The 25,911-nt window shown below is 40.4% G+C and overlaps 1 protein-coding gene across 1 annotated transcript in view; it reads right to left on the bottom strand.

Annotated features, from left to right (window-relative positions):
• Window positions 1-25,911, bottom strand: part of TRIM44 (tripartite motif containing 44) — a 175,736-nt gene that overhangs the window by 75,947 nt on the left and 73,878 nt on the right. Inside the window, exon 4 of the mRNA XM_051967712.1 lies at window positions 22,076-22,095. Within this exon, the coding sequence (XP_051823672.1) occupies window positions 22,076-22,095 (20 nt within the window). The remainder of the gene's footprint in view (window positions 1-22,075; window positions 22,096-25,911) is intronic.

Genomic DNA, 25,911 nt, shown 5'->3' with positions numbered 1-25,911 from the left:
TGTTGTTTTTCACTTTCACATTTCCAGAGCTTCTCCCCAAAGTATTGAGGACTAACTCTCCTCTTGCTCTGTCCTTTGGAGTCCCATCTTGGTGAACAGAGTAGCAGACAAAGCTTTACAAAATCAGTCTTTTCTCTTTCTCTCTCTTCCTCTGCCTCTTCTTCCATTTTTTCTCTTTCTTCTCTCCTTTCCTCTTCTTTCTTTCTTTCTTTCTTTTCATTTTTTCTCTTTCTCTTCTTTGTTCTCTTCCTTTCTTTTTCTTTTTCTCTTTCATTTTCTCTATCTCTCATTTCCCTCTTTCCTTTCTCTTGTGTCTCATTTTCTGGGCTATTCCTCCCTCTCCTCTCATTTCATTTCCTCTCTCTCTTTTCCACCCGCACCTGTCTCTGTTCTCTCTCTTTTTCTGTCTTCCTCTCTGCTTCCTTCTCTCTTCTCCTTCCCCATTCCTACATCTCTTCCTAGCTTCAGTGCTTTTCTGATGGTTCTGTGGAAGGCCCAGCTATTCCTAGGATAAACACAAGTCTGGAGAGGGGATCCAGTTCTGTTCTCTACAGAAATTCCTGTACATCTGTCTCTTTAGGGTTATTATTAAGAGTTAGAGTCTCAATTTATCAGGATGATATTTTATGGATTTGCATGTGAATTCCTGAACTGGAAATTTTCTTGAAAGTCCATGTGCTTGACAGCACCCATTAAATATCCCTCTCTCTCTCTCTCTCTCAAGAAAAATTATCAATTTGTTCAGTTGGGTTTAGTCAGTCGAGCATCTAAGCATCCTACCACCCACTGTCAAACAGATCTCAAGATACAAGAAGAAAAGGAGGAAAGAAAAGTAAATTTTACTTCAACCCGATGCCCATTCTCAAAGAAATGTCTTTAGAAGGGACATCTAGGTTTTGCAGTGGATAGAGCAACATCCCTGAAGTCAGGAGAACCTGAGTTCAAATCTGACCTCAGATACTTAACACTTCCTAGTTGTGTAACCCTGGGCAAGTCACTTAACCCCAATTGAAAAAAAAAAAGTCTTTAGAAATCTGATGGAGAAAATGGGTATAGTTTTAGAAAGAACCTTGTTTTTGACAGTCATGGTATAATAAAAACTGACAGGTAGATCCACAAACAGCAAAATTCAACACATTGGGTGGTAATTCCAGAAAAAAGATTTGAAAAAAGATATAGACAAAAATGTCACAGAGTGAGAAGGCACAAAAAGACTAAGATCTGCAACATGAACTCAGTCTGTACAGATTGTAAGGATCCTGAATATCAAGCAAAAAAATTTATACCTTACTCAGAAAACCAGGGAAATAAACAGAGGAATTTTACCAGATTATTCAAGCAGCTGAATAATCCTGTTGTAAGAAGGCATCTTGACTCTAAACTCAACTTCTGACTCAGTCACTTGCTAGCTCTGTGACCCCTAGGCAAGTTTCTTTATTTCTGTCTACCTCAGTTTTCCAATCTATAAAAATAAGGGTGATAATATCTATCTCCTAAGATTGTTGCAAAGGTAAAATGAGATACTGATAAAATGCTTTGTAAACCTTAAAGTGATCTATAAATGCTGGCTGTTCTATTTGTTATGTGGGACTGGGGAGAAAGTAGAGCCATAGAGACCATGTCAATAGCCTGGTGGGCCGTTAATGGGTATTGGAACAGGGTGCTGACAGAGGAGTTTCCTCATCTCCAGGTTCTCCATCTCAGTGAAGTCACAGATCTAATCCTTATCACTAAGGGGTCAGCTCTGGATATAGGAAACAGTCTCTACGTCCATGTCTTAGCCTTGAGAGGTAATGAGTCTTCCAGCACTTGGAAGAGAAATTAGTGAACTCTTAATGCCAAATAAAGCATACTTTTTCGAATATGGCCATACCTGACTCTATTTATTTTGTTATAAAGCAGGATCATGGAGGAGGGACCAGGAAAGGAAGTCACTGGAAATGAGTGCTGCTAATTTATACAAGAGTGAATCAATACATGATATTTTTTAGAAGCCCTCTAGTGAAGGGGAACCTATTATCTCCCTAGGGAGTCCATCATACACACAACTGACCTCCTCTAAAATTTTTGTCGATTTACTTTAATAAGGCAGCTTTCCCTCAGTCTTCCAATGATCTGACAAACCAACAAGTTACTGCCACCTTTCCAAATGAAGCAATTAATATTGAAGTTTGAGTACTCACTGCCACAACAATTATACTGGAAAATGTAATTTTGTCTGCACATTAGAGGTGGGATTATTTCAGGGAGATCTCATTAATGTGCTGTTCAATAACAAAGAGCAGGGTAACCTCTCTCTTAATAAGATTAGCTGAGGGTCGAAATGCAAAAGACTCCAGCTAATTTGGAGACTTTTGTTCTAAGGGAGTGAATTGCCCGCTGCCTGGAAGGATCAGCTCTACATCCATCACTTGGAAAAATGGGCCCAAGTGGTTTGTTCCAAGCTAAATCACCTTTCATTTCTTGGGCTCCCATGGAGATGTATAGTAATGCTCCAGGCATTTCTCTGGGATGCTCGAGACAGGGACCCTTTAAGCTTGCATTTAGCCCAGAGGAAGTCTACTGTCAGCAGTTCATGGGACTGGATTAATAAATGAGAATTCACACCGGGTGGGGTGATGTCCACCACTCAGAGTTGTCCCACACTTGTTTAGGTCTCTCCCTAAATTTGTTCTTTTGGCTTCACTATTGCTTTCCACCGAGTCTCCTCCATTCTCTTTGGTCATGGTCTAAGGAGTTACCCAGAGCACAGAGGAGTGAGTGATTTGCCAGGTCTTCCCAGCTCCAAAGCCAGCTGGGCTCTGCCTCTTCCCCGGAGCATGCTGGTTGGTTGCCCAGTGAAGTGAAGAGAACCAAGAGAACAATTCCTGGGATAAGAATCCCATTGTAAAAACAAACAGTGGCGGAATTCTCAATGATGACAGCGTGCATTTATGGAGCCCTTTAAGGTTTCCCAAGTGTTTTATATGTATTCTCTCATTTGATCCTCAGGACAAACCTTGGAGACAGATGCTGTTATTATCTGAGGATCTGAGGGATCTCTTGAACCTAGTAGGTCTGAGTTGGGTTTGTCCCATCCTAGACCAGCCATCCCTCCTTAAAAGCTAAAAAGCTTGGACTTCCCAGCAAATTTATCTGGGGAGGTCCCTGATTTTGACATGTCAAAAATCTGGAATCCTAAATTTCTTCTCCAGGTCTAACATGATGGACAGTTTCCAATATTATCTGTATCTTGATTTTGTAATTTACCAAATCGTTCGAAGCTTCAAGAATGTAGCAGTGTGTTTCAGTGTGGGTACTACCTTTACTGGTGCAAATCCTTTATAATTAAATAATTGGTCTCACAGGTGGCTTTGAATAGAGAGAACCCATCCCTCTGTGACTAACCAGAGTCTGTCCAATCCTAACGGGTGTGATTCCCCAGATACCAGATTCATGGATCATTACAGGGTTTGTACTTACAGTCTTTACCGGCTTTGGGGGTGGGGGATTATATCCTCTATATTGCAGTTTTTAAAAACCAGGGCTTCCCCTCTGCCATGACAACCCATGAGAAGATTGTATTCTGTGACTAACTTTGTACACACTACTATTTAACCAGAAAATTATCATTATTCTTTTCAATTTGATTTTTAAAGATTTCTTGTATATTTAGGTGTGAGTTTATTATGCCACTGGTTTATTTCCTCTTCCCAAAGCACTCATATCCAAATTTATAAAGAAAATCCATGAGAAAATAGCATCCTGCATCTGATTCATTTCCACAAATCAGAAACCCATTTATTTTGTATAGAAACTAATCAATATTTACTATTTATATTGTGCTTAGCACCCTACTAGATACCCTTTCATTCCCCTCCCCTCCTCTCCTTTCTCTTCTTTCCTCTCTTCCCCTTTCCTCTCCTCTCCTCTTTTCCCCTTCTCTCCTTTCTTCTCCTTTTCTCCTCTCTCTCTTCTTTTCCTCATTCCTCTCCTCTCCTCTCCTTTTCTCCTTTTCTCCCTTCCTCTTTTTCCAGTTCCTCTTCTCCCCTCTCCTCTTCCCTTCTCTCCTTTCTTCTCCTCCCTCCACTCCTCTTTTCCCTCTCTTCTCTTTTCCCCTTTCCTCTCCTCTCCTTTCCTTTTCTCCTCTCTCTTTTCCCTTCTCTCTTCTTTTCCTCATTCCTCTCCTCTCTTTTCCCCTCCTCTTTTCACAATTCCTCTTCTCCCCTCTCCTTTTCCCTTCTCTCCTTTTCTCCTCCTCCCTCTGCTCCTCTTTTCCCAGTCTTCTCTTTTCCCCTTTCCTCTCCTCTCCTTTTCTCTTTTCCCCTTTCCTCTCCTCTCCTTTTCTCCTCTCTCTCTTTTCCCCTTCTCTCTTTCCTCTCCTCCCCTCCCTTTTTCTTTCCTCTCCTCTCTTTTCCCCTCCTCTCCTCTTTTCCTCATTCCTCTCCTCTCCTTTTCCCCTCCTCTTTTCCCAGTTCCTCTTCTCCCCTCTCCTTTTCCTTTCTCTCCTTTCTTCTCCTCCCTCCGCTCCTCTTTTTCCCAGTCTTCCCTTTTCCCCGTTCCTCTCCTCCCTTCTCTCTTTCCTCTCCTCCCCTCCCTTTTTCTTTCCTCTCCTCTGATAGCTTGGTGGGGGAGGGGGCGTGTCGGACCTCCCGGAGTGACTCCAGCTGCTGGCAGAGTTCGCGGTCACCCGAGCAGGCGGACTCCTCCGGTCCCCTGGCCCCCTCCCTCTCGGACCAGGTGCGCTCCCCAAAAGGGGCAGCGGTTAGCGGGGCCCAGCCCTTTGTTTCGCGTGATCCCAACTCCCCAGCCAGAGACGAGGGCCCACCGCCGGGCCCGCAGCATCTGTGCCCGGCGCGTTCATCTGCCCTGTTTGCCCGTAATTGCCGCGCTTCCCCTCCCGCTCCAATTATCCCTCCGCCCCCAGTTAATTATCAGTTCTGGAATTAAGCGCTTGCCTCTCCTGCCGTTGCCATGACAACCGCTGGCCCGCACCTGCCACTGGGTGAGCAGCGGCACTTTCTGATGAGGTGTGGTGATGGAGCAGGGGCCGCGTTTAAGTGTCTGGGGAAGAGAATCCCCTCTCCCGGGCCTCCCTGGCTTACCTGCCAAGCACACTTTGACATCAGAGGCTTTGTTCCCAATAACAAATCACAGGGAAAAAACCAACAATAAACAAAGCAGAAGGAAGCCAGCTAGTTTGTTTCCCCATAAAAACTCTGGGGCGGTGGGATCAGGGCTGCCTGTCCTGCCCCCGGGCCCCACTCCCCGCCTGCCCAGGGGCGTGCCAGGTAAATTGGGATTTTTCAGCTACTGCTCGCACAGGCCTCCCAGTCATCAATAAACATTTCATTATTAAGCAATCTATCAGACGGTCCTGTCCTCTAGAAACTTACTTTCTCCCGGGAGGGAAAGGATATGGAATACAATGTGACTCACGGAATTGGGGGGTCGGGAGGGACCTCAGTGTCCATTTAGTCCCCCCTCCCCCAGGAGTCCTCACTGCAACACACCTGGCGAGCCAGCCTCTTCTTGAATCCTGGCAAGGTGCAGGAACCCGCCACTTCTTGAGACTTGAGACAACTCTAATTATTAGAAGTTTTTTCCTAACATCAAGCCTTAATTTGCCCCTTTGCAACTTCTACCCACGCCCTGCTTCCTGCTTCTCCCTTCCAATGTCAAACAGAACAGTTCCAACCACCTGCCCCCGAACACATAAACAGGAAAGCTTTTAAAATGCTTAAAAATGGCTCCTTCTGAGTCTCCGACAGGCTAAATAGAGCTTATTTGCTCATGTGTCATGAACTCAAGGTTGTCTATCAAATGGAAATAAATACAAAGTACCCTGGTGGCTAGAGGCAAGAGCAGAGGGAGAAGTGGAGGACTCCCTGTAGGAGGGGCATCTATGCTGTAGCTTGAACACAGGTAAAGTTTCTAAGAGGCAGAGAGGAGGAGGTAGAGGGTTCCTGCCACTCCCTATTATGGTAAGCTCCTTTGAATAGATATTATTGAATTTTTTGTTGTATTCTGGTGCCCTGCAAATAGTAGGTGCTTCATAAATGCTCAGTAATTGATCTAAGGACAATAGAAAGAGGAATAACAAATTGATGGGGTCATTGATTTAAAGCTGACTCTTTCTTTTGGCAAAGCAATTGGGGTTGTCACTTGCCCAGGTCACACAGCTAGTAAATATTAAGTGTCCGAAGCCACATTTGAACTCAGGTCCTTCTGACTCCAGAGCTGGTGCTCTACCCACTGCACCGCCTACCTGCCTTGAACTGTCTTATTTTCCTGATCAATAAAACAGAGGCTCTGAGTGACTTGTCCAAAGTAAGAAGAAAAAACTGGTTTTCAAACCCAGACCTGCTTCCTGTGTAACCTTTGAGATGGATACTTAATTCCCCAGTTGCTTCACCTGGAAAATGAGGGCATTGGACTGAAACCACTGTGTTTTCTCCCCACTCTACAATCTTGATCCTAAGACCAATTCTCTGAGTCCAGCCCCAATAGAATTGTGGGAGGTTCTCTTGAAGCCGACCAGGTGATGGGGAGGAACACCACAAGGCTGATGGATTCTCCTCTTAGCCAAAGCTTGTCTGGCCTCATTTAGGAGCTGAATGATGGGGCCAGAGAATCCATTCTAGCTGTCCAAACCCAATCTGAAAGCTTTTCAGTCAAATTGACCCAAATGGATGCAGACTTAGGACAGCTGCCTGGGCCAACTGAGAAATAAATACAATAGCTGCAGTGCTTCCAGCTGTTTCTACACAGTCTGTTTTCCCTCAGTGTTTAACCTCCTATTCCTTTAAATGGAAAGATGGAAGAGGGAAATGGGGATTATTCACAAGCAAAATATTTTATTTTTTTTTCTATTGAAAACCCCACCTGTTGGCAAAAGGATTGTCTCTCCTGCAAAACTGTAACCACTTAGGTTAAAAATTTTAGTGATGTGGAGGACAAGCCCATTAACTTCAGATTTGCTTTGCACTGCATTGGCCCTGTATTAATTCAAAGCATCAGTATCCCTCCTCCAACCTTCCATGCTCATCCCTCTTCCAACTTTCCAGTCTCCTTTTAAATGGTGATACTGTTAACATCCCGGTGCTATTTTTTAAGGCTACCAGAGGTTAATGGTTCAGCTTTGTACCTAGCATCCTGAAGGAAAACAAATGAGCAGGTACTCCTTGGCACCTGGAACCCATTTCTGCTGCTGGTCTCAGAATCGGAGGTGAATGCTTTCCCGGCAGCTGGGGCACGCAAGGGAGAGGAAAGACCCTTGAAAGCCTGCTGGGGAAATGGATTCATTGACCTTTGGGCTGCCTCTCGATGATGGGAAGGGAGCGGGTGCTGGAAATGCCAACAAGTTCCTCTAAGAATAAAAACAGATGAGCAACATAATTGGACTTTATGGCCCAAACAGTGGGCGTGCAACCAAAGACATCAGACTTAGATTGTTTTATGAAAGATGACACTTTAGGAAAGAAAATGAACAGGGAAAGGCTCACCAAACAATATCAGCCTCCCTTCCTATGGGGGAAACATCTGGGAAGAGGGACAATAAAAAGGAGAATTTAGTCTCAGCTTCCCCTGAGAGGTCCAGATCCCATTTTAGGACCACTTCTTGGTCTCTGGATGGAGTCTGCCTTGAATCTCCTACCCTAACTTCCTTTTTTTTTTTTTTGTCTTCACCATTTTGAAAGCATAAAATTGCCACTAGACTTAAAGAAAAAGGAAAAAAACACTCTTGAAACTTAGGAACACATATATCAATGCTGATATTTAGGTATTTCTTCCTTTTGAAACATGAAAACTGTCTATATTTTTTCAAGTCCAAGCTGTCATATTTGGAAACAATTAAATGGTAGCGTGGAGAGAGCAGTGAATTTGGAGTCCATAAGCATGAGTACCTCAGATATTACTGGGCAAATCACTGGACCTCTCAATTTTCTCATCTGTAAAATGGGGATAATACTCAGGGAGGTTGTGAGTGAGGATCTGAGAAGATGACATTTAAGGGGTGTTTTGCAAATTTTAAAGTCTTACAAATGATATATTTTATTATTATTAAAATATGAATCAAACAAGATAAAAACTGCCCTTTGACTAATGATGGCCTCCCCAATTAGGAGGTAAATTTCTTGAGGAAGGTCTGTTTCAGTTTTCTCTTTATATCCTCACAAGAACTTGGCACATAATAGGTACTCAGTAAATGCATGGTGTTGATTTGTAGGAAAAGATAATAGAATGTGGATGTATCCTAAGAAACAAATAATGAAGAAATAAGAACTGATTCAGAAGAAAGAAAGTCATGCTAGGAGAATGAGGTGGAGTGATTATAATCAGGTGAATCACAACGGTGAAAGGTGAAAGTCATTTAATTATTTTTTAATTATAATAAGCAACCTTGGACCTGGAGACCCGAGGAAACTTCCCTCTCTCCTCTCTGTAGAGAGGTGAGGAACCAGAGGTATGGAATGTAGGATACATAATCAGTCCCCTTCTCTATGGTTTTGTTTTTCTTTATTACTAGATTATTACTTTATTACTATTTTCTTTTTTATTACTAAAAAAGGTTCTGATTGGGGGAAGGGAATGGTACAGTTAGTCAACAGAGATTTATTAAGCTCTATGTGACTGACGCTGTGTTAAATGCTGTAATAATAAATAAATAAATGATGACAATGGCAACATTTCATAGGCAGTGTAGTAATAGTAATATTAATAGTAGCAATTATAATGATATTTAACCCTAAGTTTTGCAAAGCACTTTATATATGTTAAATAATTTGATCTTCACAAAAATCCCTAGGAGATAAGTGCTATTATTAACCTCACTTTTACAGATGAGGAAACTGAGGTAAATAGTTTAAATGGCTTGCTCAGAGTCACGTGGCTGAGTCTGGATTTGAAATCAAGTCCAGGGCTCTAACCAATGTGTCACCTACCTGCCCAACTTAAAAATTTTAAAATGACAACAAAAATCCATATAAAGCCCACTTGGGGGAAAGATGGTTTTAAAAAGTCATGTTCCTCTCCAGAAGAATGTTTTCCATCAAAAGAGGAAACCCAGGAAGAAACTATTTCCATTGCGGCTCGTGTTCCTTGCATACTTAAATCTCAGGGGAATATGTTCATCTCCATGTGTGTAAAGCTAGGGAAAGTGTGAAGGAGAAGGACATGTTCTCTGTTATATAACCAGGGAGAGCTGGAGAAGAGCAGTGTCTGACTCCATCCCCCTCCTCTACCCATGGGCCACCCTACAGCAATGTGGAGGGTGAGCTCCTTCCCCCTCTAGAAAGGCAGCAAAAAAATATGATTCTATCCCCTGGAGACAATCCAGATTATTTCTAAAGTCAAAAAGGACCCTTTCTTCCCCCCATCTATTCTCATAGGGCATTGCACCTCAAAGAACAAATCCCTTTTTGAATGGGAGTGTGGAAAAACTGATACTCAGAGTAGCAAGACCTGAAATGAACACGTATTCTATAATGTCCACCATGGTCCTCAGAGTCTCTATTGAGACTTTTTTCTTAGTCCTTGTTCTCCAGGCCCTTTCATTCCACCTTCCTTTTTAGATTTGAGCTTGGGTGGGTTAGAACAATCCTATCTTCCAGAGCATTATGGATGGTTAAGGAGGGTTATGAATAAAGCACTGGACCAAGAGTCAGTGCTTTAGTGGTGCAGTGGATAGGACTTCAGATGTTTGCTGAGTTCAAATCCAGCCTCAGCTGTTAGAATGTAAGCTCCTTGAGGGCAGGAAGGGGCTATGTTTTTACTGGGATTTGTATACTTAGTGCTTAGCACAATGTCTGGAAAACAGCAAGCACTTGGTAAATGCTTTATCTAGGTTCTACAAGGTCCTAAGATTCCAAATTTAGATCTAGGGAAAAAAACTAGACATTATTTAATCATTCAATCTATCCACCTCACTTTACAGATGAGGAAACTAAATCTCAGACAGGTTGGAACACTTTCTCTGGGTTACAAAGCTAATAAAATGTCTGAAGGGAGATTTGAATTTAGATTTTTATTCCACATGCAACACTCCACCAAGACATTCTGACTCTCATAATAATTACTTGTTGTTCCATCCTAGCTGAGAAACATTGTCTGCACTTCTCTTTCCTAGAAACCTTGTCGTTTTGGAGAAGTCTGGCAGGATGTTGAGGAAATAATTTTTGAGCTTCTGTTGTCAGCTGACCTTTAGCAGCTAGACTGTACTCTTTTGTGCCATCTGCCCTCTAGCCAGGATGGACAACCCCAGAGGGCTGGCCCAGCTGGAAGAATAGCATGTTTGGTCTTTCAGAAAAGAAATCTACAATGCCGTAGTTAACTTATTGAAGCCATTTAAATCAGAAACACCCAAATTTATCACTGGTGGAGCTGAGAATTGGTTCATCCATTCAGGAAAACAATCTGGAATCATGCAAGAAAAGTTACTCAAAATGCTTAAGTCGTTTGACTCAGAGATTTTGTTCTGGGGGCTATATCTCGATTAGGTTAGTGATGGCTGGAATAAAAAGACCCGAATGTATAAAAATGCTCCTCGAAGCATTATTTGATGTAACAAAACACTGGAAGACAAACTGTATGTCTTCCCAATGGAGGATGCATGCAACAGGATCTCATAATTCTGCCTTAAGGAAAGATGTGTATAAAGAATTCAGAGAAACATGGGGATTTCTGTTAAGTGATTCAAAGCTGAAGGGCAGAATCAAGAGAAGAACAGACCCAAGGATTAGTCTGTTAAGTCAACTGGGAAAGGTAACAATACTGTCCATACAATGAACCATTTCAGCACCATACTAATGGATCATAGGATTAATTTGAAGGTTACTGAGTCCAACTTTTACAGATAGGATTTTGACAGATGAGGAAACTGAGGCCCTAGAAAGGTTCAAGGACTTGCCTGATCTTACACAGGGAGACACAGCCTTCCTTTCTGTTCACAGATTCATAAAATCATAAATTTATCAATAGAATGGGTCCATCGAGTTCAAAATTCTCAATTTTACAGCTAAGGAAACTGAAGCCTATAGAGATTAAATAATGTGATAACTTACTTTTATCTTATTCCCTCTACTGGTGAGTCAGGGAAGGGACAAATTTCCCAGAGTCACACGAGTGGACATCAGAGCTGACATTTAAACCCTCTGTCTAAATCCAGAATGATCCCCCAGGTCTACTTTCATTCATTGTGGATAAACTGTTGGAGATGATGGGAGTTGTGCTTTGCAGGGAAGCTATTTGTCGCATAAAACCAAAATGCATCAATATATATTTTTAAACAATCACATGGGATGCCCCATGATGGCCACCATGGGGGCTCTCACCTAGTATTAACAACCAAGAACATGGAGGCAGACGTGTTTGAATACAAACCATACCTAATTTATGTTTACAGCAGTGGGAAGATGCAGGAAACCGGAGAGACTATGCCTGAAAGCTCATGGAACACAATTAAGTTGTGACTGATGCAAGGCAAAAATCTGAAAATCAATTCCATTAGGAAGATAGCTAGATTTTGTTGAAGACGGGAATTGAGGAAGAAACGCCGTCCATCTCTACTTTTCATCTGGCTCAAGGGAGGATGGGAGGAAAAAAAGAAACAATCAACAGCCAGTAAAATCAAAATATAGCCCATGTTCTGTACTTAGAAGATATGGGAGATGAAGGTCTCTTTATGCAAGAGACCAACACGCATCTTGGAGAGAGAATGACAAACAGCCCTGATCTCATCCTGTCCATTTCACAGCATCCCATCGAGCTGTTTGGTCATGGCCTCCCGCTAAGCCCAGTGAAACGGGGATAATCCAACAACTGAACAATGAATCTGCAATCATGGAAAGACAAAGGAAGCTCAGGCATCCTGCTGACTCAGTCGGGCCCTGTCCCCACAAACTAAGGCACTGATACAAAGGGAAGATAAATTCAAAACTAAGCATGCATGTTTTATGGTTTGAGAGAAAATAAACGGGTCATGCCATATAGTTCCAAATTGTTTTTAAATGAATTATAAGCCACAAGGTTAAAAAAAAAAAAAGCTAAGGTTTATGGAAATTACGCTCATAGACAGCCCCATCCCCATCTCCATTTGCTGTTTTATTTAAAACATTCAAAAAATTTTCCCATCTGTTCAATGAAGGATCATAAGATTATGGGATTTCCATCTGGGAGTGACCTCAGAAGCTGTGGAACCTAAACCCTTCATTTTATAGATGAGAAAATGGTGGCCTGTAGAATTTAAGTAGCTTGTTCTGGGTTTTTAGATCATTTAAATAAGTGAGGAGAAATCCAAATAGAAATGGGGGCCACTGAACTGCACAGAAGGATCCCTATGAGCCATATAATGGCTTGTTTAACATATTTTTATTTATTTTGTTAAATATTTTAAAATTTCATTTTAATCTGGCTCTAGTCACACTGGAGAGTGTTGGGGACTGAATGGTATAAGCTGCATACTTGATTTCTTTGATCTAATCCATGTTTCATTTTACAGATAAGAGACAAAAAGGCTATAAAGGTGCCTAAGGTAACAAAGGAAGTAAGCAGCTTTTTTTCTTTCTTTACCTCCTTTCCTCTCTTCCTTTCTCCTATTTCTTCTTTCTTTCCTTCTTCTCTTTTCTTCCTTCTTTTATCCTCTTCCTTCCTTCTTCCTTCCTTTTCCCTCCCTTTCTCTTCCTCTTCCTTCTTTTCTTTCTTTTTCTTCCCTCACTCCCTTCCTGCCTTCTTTCCTTCCTTCCTTCCTCTCTCTCTCTCTCTCCTTCCTTCCTTCCTTTTTTCCTTTTCTTTCTTTCTTTCTTTCTTTTGTTCTCTTTTTTTCTTTCCTTCCTCCCTCCCCTCCTTTTCTTTTTTCTTTCTTTCTTTTTTCTTTTTTCTTTCTTTCTTTTTTCTTTTTTCTTTCTTTCTTTCTTTCTTTTTTCTTTCTTTCTTTCTTTCTTTCTTTTTTTTTTCTTTCTTTCTTTCTTTCTTCTTTCTTTTTTCTTTCTTTCTTTCTTTCCTTCTTCCTTCCTTCCTTCCTTCCTTCCTTCCTTCCTTCCTTCCTTCCTTCCTTCCTTCCTTCCTTCCTTCCTTCCTGTAGTTAGGTGACACAGTGAATAAAGGGTTGGGCTTGGAGTCAGGAATCTGGTCTCAAACATTAACTAGCTATGTGTCCTGGCAAGTTAGGTATCCTCTATTTGTCTTAGTTTCCTTAAATGTAAAATAGGAATAATAATACCTATTTCACAGAATTGTGAGTATCAAATGAGATGATATTTGTAAAGCATGTAGCACAATGCATAATAAATATATAGTAGGTATTATATAGATGCTACTATTATTAATCATATAATATATACTTACTAAAGATACTTAATAAACGCCTTTCTTTTTTCTTCCCTCCATTTCTCTTCTTCCTTCTCTCCCTCCCCTCCTTTCCCCCTTCCTTCCTTTCTTTCTTCCTAGCCTGACACAGAGTCTTAATAAATGCTTGTTGATCCACTGCTCGATCAGTGTATTCCTATGAGACAGGTATATGGCACATTTTGACATAGCAGTATAAAGGGTCAAGTCGTTTACTCCACGTCGCAGAGCAGGTCAATGACTATCCATAACAGAACTGAAGTTTCCTGATTCCCCTTGAAGCTTCTTCACCTTTAGAACAAGTTTCCTCTTTGATCACGGAATCAGCATGGGTCAGGCTCACACTGATAGTAGAGCTACTTTCTTATTTCTGAATAAGAGGGAGCTTTTAAGAAAAAAATGCTATGGAAGTCCAATGTATGGCGGTTACTATTTTTAAAATGCATAGGATGCTTTTAAAAACTATCCTGTGCATTTACCTTGCAATAAAGTGGGGGGGGGAACCCATATCCAATACAAATGAATATGTATCCCTCTCTCCCAAAATCTGATTCTAAAACTTCTCCGGCCCCTCGGAGCCAAGGAGCTTTCAGGAGCGTCCGTCCCTTCCACGGTGCCCCCTCCCACTTCACAGGACTTTTTGAAGCAGCTGATGTACATCAGAGCTGCCTCCCCCCTCCTCCAATTTATATTACTTCTCAGCAGGCTTCAGCAAAAAGAAGATCTCCCAGAGAGTGAACACAGGATCTCCCATAATAGAAGAGTGAAGACAGAAAATTGTTCCCCAAAGTGCAAATTGGTTTTCTCCCCCCTTTTAATGTTCTTAAGAGAAAAAAAAAACCTTAAGAGAAAAAAAAATCACCCTGAGCTTTAAAAATCCCCATCCCCAACCGCTGGAAAAGATGACTAAGCGCTGGGTAATAGACATCCTCTGGCCATTTAAGCCGCCATGTCTTCCCTCTGAGTATCCTTTCAATGTATGAGATATTGTATGTGGCAGGGGGTGGGGGAGAGGAGGCATTGAGGTGGGGAGACAAGAGACAGCTCTTTTCTTAGGAAGGAGCTAGTCTTGATGATTGCCTGGGAGTCCATCACTGATGCTTCTGCACAACTGGGCTTTTACATGTATCACTGGGGCTTATCCTCTGTGGCACCCCAGGGAGGCAAGCAGATGGGAGAAATATCCCTTGTTGGTTGACAGACAAGAGAGGAAGAAATGACTTTCCTAGGGGAATTTGGTCATTCTGGGAGGAGAATCCAGTTCTCCTGACTCCAGGATAGAGGAATGGGGTCAAAGTTTCCATTCAAGGACTGCGGATGACCTTGCTTAAAATATTTATAAGTTCCCAGAGCCAGAGTGAAGCATTTTTGTTCCCTAAGTGAATGCCAGATATTTCACTCAGGACAATAGGTGAAAAGTGAGCTCTTGGTGGGGAATGCACAACCCTGTCTCGTGCTAAGGAGACACAAACCTGGAGACAGAGGTGAGAGACTGTCATTGTTTGCCCTTCCTTCTCTAAGAGGAACATAACACCAGGGAGGTGATACCATGACATGGAAAAGAATTGGATTTAAATTAGGGAGGGCTGGACAAGGTCACCTGCCTCATTTCCCCCTCCAGAACCATCTGGGTCCAGTGGCAAGATATAGATGAAAACAACTGGGGCTGTCACAGGGAAGGAGGGAGGGGGAAGAAGTCTACCTCAGTCTAATACTAATACTAATACTCAGCTTCCAGTGTTAGCTAATTATTCCACTGAACACTGAATTCTGTTGTTTCCATGCTACTTAAGGACGGCTAACCCCGTCAGCACTCCCCGTGCTAGTTATGTCTCTCCCACAGAGAAATCTACAATCCACAATCCTATCTGTGTAAGCTGGGCCAGATCGTTTACCAGCCCGGGCTTTGGCGTCTCATCTGTAAAAACGAACAGGTTGGACTCAATGACCTGGAAGGTCCCTATGATCTTAAGATCCTGGAATAATGGGGCGATGTCTAGACACTTTGGTTCAAATGGCTCCTAGAGCCCAGGGTTCAGCAAAGAGATTGCAGCTGTTAGTCAGAATTATCTATGAAGCAGGAGGATGGGAGGGGAAAAATGGCGGATTATTGACCAGATGGTTTAGACTTAAGAGGCATTTTCCTGAATCTCTGCTATTTTCAGGGCTGTCTAACTCCCAGCCCTTGCTTTTTTTATTCATGGGGTTGCTCCCATATTGTCTGGCCAGAACAGAATGGATATGAGTTGGGCTGGTATTAATTACCCAAACAGAATTAGAAAGGGAGAACAATTCCATTCCCAGCCTCTCCCGCATGAAGAGAGACCTATTTATCCTCTCTGGCTCCTTCCCATCACAACCCCCAATGCAGGATTGCCAACCATGCAAAAGACTTTGGAATGGACTCCTGTTGGCTTGTTGGGATGGAGAACAGTGACAGCCTGCCTGGAGTATTCATTAGGGAAGGCTGAGCCAAGTGATGGTTCAATACCGGCAAATTCAATTCAAAATGTACACATTTATAAGTTGGGAGCAGCTACCTGGTGCAGCGGATGGAGCACCAGCCCTGAAGTCAGGAAGATCAGAGTTCAAATTTGGTCTCAGACACTTAACATTTCCTGGCAAGTCACTTAACCCCAACTGCCTCAGGAAAAAAAAGTAAACAAAAATAAAAAAAAAAAACAACAACAACAAAAAGAAATTTACAGGTTGAGAAGAAAAATTGATGACTTCCTGTATTCTCAGTAGGAGTCTCCCCTTAAGACACTTAAGACTACAGCCTTCATCATATATATATATATATATATACTCACGTACCTACATTTGACTGTGTGTGTGTGTGTGTGTGTGTGTGTGTGTGTCCAAATAACCAGGACCTTTAGTCTAGTAAGTCATGGAATCAGAGGATCTTAGATAGAAGGGGTCTTGGTGCATAACTAGTCCAACCTACACCTAAAAAAAAATGATAGCCTCCTTAATATCTCCAATCAGCCATCATTCATCTATGTTATCAAATATAGCAAATCACCATAAATGCCATCATTGTTCATTGTTTGTCCTTCATTCTCCAAGAGGAAGGACCATGACATCAGGAAGGTGAGATCATGACTTGCAAGTGAATTAGATCTAAGTGAGGGAGGGCTGTGTAAAGTCACCAGTCTCCCTTTCTCCTCAGGAGCCATCATTCTTGGAATATGTTCTCTTCAAGTGTTCTCTTCTATCCTTCAAAACTCACATCATAAATCACCTTTTCAATGAAACTCTTCCCAGCTCCTAATACCCTCCCTCCCCTAAATACCCAGTATTTATTTTAAACAACTGATTCTATGTATATAATATTTCTATGTAAACATCGTCACTAATAGCAGGTGAGTTCCTTCAATTTGTTTGTTTTTGTTTTTGTTTTTCTTAGCATAGAGTCTGGCGTATGATTTTAATAGAAAAAAATTGTCTGATTAACTTTCTGAAGATATGAAATCATACTGGTTTTCATGATCCATAAACATAAATGATCATATTACATAAATCAAATCATCATACTGGTTATATAAACACTTAGGCCCTTTCATTTATTACCTCTAGTTATCTTGAGCAAATAATTTTTCTGGACTCAGTTTACCTCTTCTGTAAACAAAAAGGGCAGAGTAGTAGGTAGACTAGGGAGGGACTAGATTCCTGCTTCTTAAACTGTGGTTTGTGACCTTAGATCGGTCTTATAACTGAATGTGAGGGTCGCAAATTTATGAATCATTATCAGTAAAAGTTTGATTTGTAAACCTATGTTCCACACCTATATATATGGAGTCACATAAAAATTTTTCTGATAAAAAAGTGGATATAAGTGGAAAGTTTCAAAAAGCTCTGGTTTAGATGACTTCTAATGATTCTGTGACTTTCAAGGCAATCCGCCCTGTCTTGGACAGCTTTAATTCTGCAAGGTAAAGAGCTGGTTCTGGAGCCAGGATGATCTGACACATACTGATTATGAATCTTGGGCAAGTTATTTAACCTATCAGAGACCTAAGGCTATAAGATGCAGAGGAGTTAGTGGCTTGCATTGGTCCTCCCTGGGAGTTTCCCAAACAATTAAACCCCTATCTGATTACTAGGGAGTTTTTCCTAATGTTATGCCAAAATCTACTCATTACTTTAGTTTTTGTTTTTTAACCATGGGGACAAATAACACGGCTCTAATTGTCCATCCATGGGAGGAAAACCATCCAAGGACCAGATGGGAGTCATCAAGTCCCTCCTAACTCCTCTCCTTCCCAGGCTACATAGTCACCAATCTTTGAATTTGATCCTCCTATGCTGGATCTCCTCAAGATCTTCTACCATCTTGAACTTCTACCTTATTAATGTCTTTTCTAAAATATGCTGTACCATATATTGTATTTAAGATATACTTGAACATGTTTAACATGTATGAGACTGCCTGCCATCTAAGGGAGAGGGTGGAGGGAGGGAAGGGAAAAGTTGGAACAGAAGTGATTGCAAGGGACAATGTTGAAAAATTACCCATGCATATGTTCTGTCAATAAAATCTATAATAAAAAATATGCTGTACAAAATTGGATGAAATGCTCCAGGACAGAACAAAGTGAGACTATCACCTTCCCGGCAGATGCATAGAGTGCTAGAACTAGACCCAAGTTCAAATCTGTTCTCAGATATCAACTAGCTGTGTGACACTGGCCAAGTCATTTCACCCTATTTGCCTCTGTTTCCTCATCGATAAAATGAGTTGGCGAAAGAAATGGCAAACCATTCCACTATCTTTGCCAGGAAAATCCCAAATGAGATCATAAAGAGTCAAAAATGACTTTAAAATGACTGAACAATAATCACTGAGATCACTGCATATTTAAAATCAGCCAGAGTCAGGAATTCAGGTTAAGGGAAAAATCTTCAATCTTTATTCTCAGTAGAGGTGAAGAAGGATTACGATAGCAATATGGACTGCTGCGACGGGAAGCTAGCCAGCAAAGATGAAGGGGTATGCAGGTGAAGGGGGGATAGGAGGTGAAGGGCAGGGGTTGCGATAGCAATGCAAGCAGCTCTGTCAAGAAACCAGCCATCAGTCTCTCTTTCTGCTTCCCTTTTCCACTCCCCTGCCTCCACCCACCAAAATCGTCATTTCCTATACAACACAACAGGACTTGCACAAAGAATGGGTGGGGGGCCATTCTTTCTCCAAGCATATATATTAATAGAGTATGGTCCAATTACTATTAGCCTCACGTGCTTGGGACTCAGTGCATCAACTCGAGCCTCAGCCCATTACAAATCACTTCCCTAATCGCAGACTTTGTGTCTATCTTCTCTGCCATTTTATATTTGTATAATTGATTTTTGAATCTCAATTTAAGATACATTCTCTTAAATTTACTAGATCTTAGTTTCCTTATCTGCAAAATGAAGAAAGTAGGCGAGGAATAGCACTCTGAAGCCTCAGACTATAATAGAAAGCAGTGGTTATCAACCCTATTTGACACTAGCTAAAAAACATAAAAGTAGACTCATGGATAGCAGTAGATAATACTGTCAATAAATAAGAAATCAATCAATTAGTCAAAAAAAAATCAATATGTGTCTGTGCTGGAAGGCAAAAAACAAGCAATCAAAACCAGTGGTCTATTGTTTGAGCAATAAGGGTAAAAGGAAATGAACTCCCTTTTTAATGAGAATACTAGGAAAACTGAAAAGACCACGATCTTACTTCAATACAACAATGAACTCAAAATGGCTGAATTTAAAGGTCATAGCATTGGAAAAAAACTACATAAAAGGATCAATTTTCCTTTCACACTACAGAGAAAATTCTTAACTAAGCAAAGAATAGAGGAGCTTTTATACAAACAAACACAATATATATATATATGTATATATATACATGTATATATGTATACGTATATATATATATACACATATATAATTACACAAAATTAAAAGATTTTTACATATGATAAAAAGACAAAAATAAAAGGAACTGTAAAGTAGGGAAAATATGTGTAACAAATATCACCAATAAACATGTGATATCCAAAAAATAATGGGAATGGACACAAATGTACAACTCCAAAAGCCATTTTCCCAAGAAATGATAAGTCATCAAAGAATATGAATAAAAGAATTTCAAACTACAAATAACCTCTTGAAAACATGCTCCAAATCATTAATAGTATGAAATATGCAAATTAAAACAATTCTGAGGTTTCATCTCAGACCCTGCAAGTAGGTGAAGATTGCAGAAGAATGGTAAGAGTACTTGTTAAAAAGGCTGAGGGAAGAAAAGCACTCTAATATTTGATATTATTTGTGATTTAATCCAATCATTATGAATATTAATTTTGGAATGAAGAAAGACCAGGAACTAAATTGTTTATACCCTCTGACCCTGTGATCTTGTTTGCTGGAACATACAAGGAACTCAAAGACAGGAAAAAAAATATTCAATGTATACCCCCCTCCCTCCAAAGGGAATCAGAACAGTATTCTTTGTTGTATTAAAAAAAAAAAAAAACTGGAACCAAAAGATAGTATCCACTAATTAAGGAATGGCTGAAAAAAAATATGGCATATCAGTTTAATGGGATATTATCTAACAGGAAGAAATAATAAGAGAAAGAAGGTTTGTGCAAACTGATGGAGACTGCCCTAAGCAGAATAAAGAGATCAACACAAAATGACTACAACTATGTAAATGAACAGATTACAAAAAGGAAGTTGAATTCTCATTAATGGAAAAATCAATGACGTCCTGGAGAAGAGATAAGGAAGCGTGCTTCCTGAGAACAGAATCTTTCTCAGAAATTCTCAAATCAAAGAAAGAACAATTGCAGGATCATAGATCTAGGGTAAGAAAGGTCCTTAGAAGCCATTTAATCCAAGCCAACCCCTTCATTTTATAGAAAAGAAAATTGAGGCCCAGAGAAGGTGGAGAAATAACTTGTCCAAGATCATATGTAGAGTAAAAGTCAAGGAACTGATCCTAAAACTTCTCTTACTTAGAATAAACATTTCCAGGCTTTTCAACTAATTCTCATAAGATATAGACTAGAGAAGCTCCTCACTGTCATGATTTGTCCTCCCCTGGATGCTCTCTAGCTTATGGCAACTGAAATGCAATGCCCAGCCTACCTCAGACTTATAAGGCTCAAATCACATGGTATATGAGAAAGTGATTTGAAAGCTATTCAAAGATACTTAATTGTTCATTTATTATCAATTTATTATTATTAATATTATTATTATTAATTTTACATCCTTTTTTCTTCAATGTAGGCTTTAGCATCCATCATAAGCAAATTATTTGCCCTTTCTTGGTCTTAAAGATCCTCTAGTCCAAGGGTGGGGACCATCCGGCCTACAGGTCATATAAGGCCCTAGAAATCATTTTCTAAGGCAACTACATGATGAGTTGCAAGCCAAGTACAACAACCCTCCTGCTGTTAAGTTCTATAAGATAATTGTGTATGACTTGCTCTAATCTAAGGGTTCTTTATTTATTCATTCCCAGTGGGGAGTGTTTGTTTTTTATCTTGGACCCCTTTGGCAGTCTGACAAAATTTTGGACTCCCTAAAATCACATTTTAAATGCATTAAATACTTAGTATTACAAAGGAAATCATTTTTATTAAAATAATTATTAGAATTTTTATTTAAAATAGTTTACAGACCTTATCTTTCTCCAGTCTTATCCCCAGTTTGAATGACTGAAGAAACTATGGTCCCTTCCAGCCCTAACAGTTTATGAGCCTTGGAGGTGGCTGGGGCCATCTGGAGAGCACATGGCATTTGGCACAAACAAGTACCCTCTTCTTGGTTAGTACCATCACGGTAGGGTCTTGGGTCCTGTGTTTACTCCCTGATCTTAAATCAAGTGAGTCGGAAGGAAATTAGGGGCCCCAGTGCCTACAAAGCTGAAATAGTAAGATCTAGTAACATCCAGGGCTTTTGAAGTCACAAACTCCTCATTTGAATGATTCGCTCAGAGTCATTTATGTAATATAATAAACTCAGGTCTTCTGACTCCAAACCCAGTACTCTCTTGCACACTGTACCACGATGCACTAAATGCCCCTTTTTAACCCAGCCCCACAAGCCAAGACAAAGGAGCAGGTGAACCTTCTTCCCAGGACGACATATTGCTTCCCCCTAATTAAATGCCTACTTTTTTGATCCAGCCCACAGAGGCGGGATTCAGGCTTGGCTAAGCATCTTCTCCCCTGTACAAATGTCCTTTTTCATACTTACTCAACACATTATTTCATAGGTGTAATGAATCCGACTCAAACATGTAGCGGGTCCAAAATAAAGAATATAGGCTCAGCAGCTCATTAGTGAAACAATCTACTCCCATACCCAAAGTAACAATGCAGAGATTAATTCCGTTCAGGCCATCAGATAAGTTAATTATAATTTAAATTTGGTGTCTGCCATACTTCACAAGGCACAGACAATGTGCAGAAAAATAGAACCAAGTTACCCTCTGGCCTACTTTTAAATCTGTCTTTCCTTGAAGGGCACGAGGAGTGGACTGATGTGAGTGGGAAGGGAGATGAATTCTTAGGAAATAAGATTTTTAAAGCCCAGGGCTTAGGTTGGTGATTCCATTTCTGTGCCTTTTCTAGGTTGTCCACATTTCATGGGGCATTAAGAGGCCTCAGATGTCACTGTACCTCAGCTCTCCAGAAGGAAGAGACTATAAAAAGAAAAAAAAAAATATATATATATATATGTATGTTCCTACCTGAATTCTTCATCTCTGATCTGAAAGAGAAACAGAAACACCGGCAGGGTCAGAATTGCAGCAGGAGACAGATTTCTGTTTTATTCTTCTCTCCCTCCATTGCATCCCTCCTCCCCACTATCAATCAATCAGTGTTTATTAGGTACCTACTATGTGCCAGACTCTGTAACATAGACTTCCTTTAGTATAAGAGAGCGAGAAGACACCTAATATATCAAAAATATCCACTGCAGTATTCAGGGGACTGAGGGAAAAGTTAATTAAGCTGTCTGACCTGCTCAAAATCTGGCTCCTTCCCATCTTTCCAAAATCAGCTTTCTCCTTAAACAGCCATTCCATCCCCAATTTACTCTCCTGTCTAGTGACATGGCCTTCCAGATGTTCCTTAAATGAGAAACTCCATCTCCTGACTCCAGAAATTTTCCTTGGTTCTCAAGCACAGAGTGCTCTCCCTCTCCATCTCTGCCTCCTGGTTTCCCTCAAGTCCCAGCTAAAACCCCTTCTTCCATAGGAAACCTTTCCTCATTCCCCTTAAAGCTGCTGCCTTCCCCCTGTTGATTATCTCCAATTTATTCTACATCTATCTTCTTCGTCCATGGATGCTTATGTATTGTCTCCCCCCATTAAACTGTGAACTCTTTGAGAATTGGAACTATCACTTAGCATGGTGCCGGCGCATCGCAGGCACCTAATAAGTATTTGTGGAATGATTGACTGAATGGCCAGACCTAGCAGAGAGCCCGGGAGGAAATGGCACTAAATGCCAGTCTGTGCCTTGTCATTTCAGCAGCTCATGGAGTTTAAAGATGCCCAGGAACAATAGACCTGACGTGGTTGGCCAACAGCAAGAGCAGCCAGCTGTTCTTCTCAGAGATTCATTCCCTTCCCTGTTGAGCATTTCTCTCCAAACTCCAAGGGATCAACTCCCTAAGCAGAATCATAGTCATTGAAACAAACCTCAAGAAATCTGGGTTCTAGCCCAAATGAAGCACTGGATCCCACAAGAATTGTTATTTGTCATTTGCTCTTCCAAGAGAGAGTTAAAGCTGGGAGACACCTTAGAATTCAGCCCCTCTCATATTATGGCTGAGCAAATACTAACATTTATATATGGTGCTTTCAGGTTTACTAGCATTTTATAAATATTTTCTCATTTTGTCTTTACAACAACCCTGAGAGACAGGTGCTATTATTATTGATTCCATTTTGTGGATGAAGAAACTGAGATATAATGATTTGTCTAGGATTGCTGCTAGTAAATGTCTCAGGGTGGATTTGAACTCAGGTCTTCTTGTCTTTAAGTTAGGGTTCTACCCATTGTACTCCCATCCCCTCTGATAATAGAGTAAGGATAGCAGGATTAGGTGATTGCAAATGTCCCTTCCAGGCCTAAGATTCCATTACTTCAAAATCAAAATTTAATTCAATCCAAACCAATCCAGTCGAATTTAGTTTAATCAGTAAGCATTTATTAAAAATATTTATTAAACATTATGTTATATACTACAGATAAACTAAAACTGAAGTAGGTTCCACCCTCAAAGAGTTGATATTCTACCAGGAGAAACAATTTAAAACATTCAATTCAGTTTAAAAAGATTAAGTGCCTACTGTATACAAAGAATGTAGGATGCATTAGGGATACAAAGATAAAATTAAATATTACTCCTGCTTTCCTTGATTTAAGATTTTATATTCTATCAGAAGAGAAAACAATTTTAAAAATTCAATTCAGTTAAAAAAAAAAAAACAAGTCCAAGTATCCACTGTATATAAAGAATGCGGTAAGCATTATGGGTAAAAGATGAAATTATATGTTGTCTTTGATCTGGGAGAGAAGTCATGCATAGAAACAACTATTAGTTAAAATAGAATCAGGGTCTGGGAGAAGCTCAAGCAAGAGCTAGGGATGCTACTCTGTAAATGCTAATATCATCTTGGCCCGCGTTCATTAAAATGATAACTGACATTTGTACAGGGCTTGAAAGTTTACAAAGCACTTGACATTATTCTCATATTTAAGTGTCTCAAAGGCTCTGTAATAGTAGTTAGCATTTATTTAGTGCCTTCTATGTACCAGCTAAGCACTTTATAAAGATTATCTTATTTGATCTTTGTAACAACCCTGGCAGGTAGGTGCTACTATTATTCCCACTTTACAGTTCAGGAAATCGAGGGAGACAAACTTGAGATGATGTCCAGCGTCACATAGCTGATAATTATCTGACGCTACATTTGAACTCAGGTCTCACCGAATCCAGGCCCAACTCACTATCCACTACACTCCTTGTGGTAGGTACTGCCCATATCAGCCCCATTTTACAGATGAAAAAAATGGAAGTGACTTGTCCAGAATATGGAGGCTCCAACCACAGTGTTCTTTCCACTATGCTCTGTTGCCTTTTTATTTTTTAATTAGAACATTTTATTTTCAAAACATATGCATAGATAATTTTCAACATTCACCCCTGAAATTTTCAACATTCACACCTTGTGTTCCAAATATTTTCCCCTCCCTTGCCCCTTCCCCCTGCCCTAAATGGCAAATAATCCTATATATGTTAAACACGGTCTGTTCCCTTTTTAAAAGAGGCAAAATGTCCAGTATGAGGGAGCAGATAAATTCACCATAGTCTGGTGGGATCAAGAACGAGGGGTCTTCCTTGGAAAGGTTTTCATATGATGGGAAAATGATTCCTTATTATTAGGGATGTTGAATGAGTCAGGCTAGAAGGCTTCTGAGGTCTCTTCCAATCTTTGACACTTCGTATTTCTGTGAAATCTTCTCTTCTAATCATATCATATCTGGAGTAATGGGTTGTCTCTAGGTGCCATATTTGAAGAAGACTATTAACAAAATGGAATATATCTGAAGGTAGATGACCCAGGAAGCTAAGAAAAATGGAGACCAGTTAAGGAAGGGAAGGGGAAGAGAAGAAAAGGGAAGGGAAGGGAAGGGGGAAAGAGAATAGAAAGGAAGGGAAGGAACAAGGGAAAGGAAGAGAAGAAAAAAGGGAAGGGAAGGGAACTGGAAATAGAAGGGAAGCGAAGGGAACTGGTAAGAGAAGGGAACTGGAAATAGAAGTGAAAGGAAGGAAAAGAACTGGGAAGGGAAGGGAAGGGAAGGGAACTGGAAAGGGAAGGGAAAAGAAGAGTAAGGAAGGGGACTGGGAAGGGAAGAGAAAGGAAGGGAAGAGAAAAAAAAGGAAAGGAAGAGAGGAAAGGCAAGACTTGATGGGGACATGATAGTTGTCTTTGATTATCTGCAGGGAGATCAGATTTGTTGACTCTAGAAGGTGAGATGAGAGACACTGGATACAAGCTGCCAAGAGGCTAACTTTAGCTTTCCTAACAATTAGGACCTTGTCATAAAGTGAACTACTAGTAGTTCTCCTCTACTGAAGATGTTTAAGCAAAGCCTGGTGACTCCTGGTTAGGTCTGAGTAATGAACTCAGGGTACAGAATGAGATAGATTTTTTGGACATGGCCAATGTAGGGATTTATTTTTGCTTGACTGAATATTTGTTGCAAAGGTTTACTTTTTCATTTTCAGTGCTAGGTGGGGAAGAAAATGGAAATGAAAGAATATACACTTTCCTAATTGGAGAAAAAAATTTAATAAATTAAAAAAAAAAAGGGATGCTACTTTCAGGGAGAATATAAACTAGATAACCTTTTAGTCTTTTGCAACTCTGAAAGACCAGAGTTTAAAGAAAAAAGGAAACATTTCTATAAAATATTCTCTTTCTCTACAACTTAAAAAAACCCTTCCAAACTATGGTTATTATTTCTTCCAGCAGTCCACTCTTAGTACTTTCAATTATCACATCAGATT

The sequence above is a fragment of the Antechinus flavipes genome, chromosome 6, assembly GCF_016432865.1.
Source record: "Antechinus flavipes isolate AdamAnt ecotype Samford, QLD, Australia chromosome 6, AdamAnt_v2, whole genome shotgun sequence".
Taxonomy (NCBI): domain Eukaryota; kingdom Metazoa; phylum Chordata; class Mammalia; order Dasyuromorphia; family Dasyuridae; genus Antechinus; species Antechinus flavipes.
This window is presented reverse-complemented; position numbering and strand designations above follow the sequence as displayed.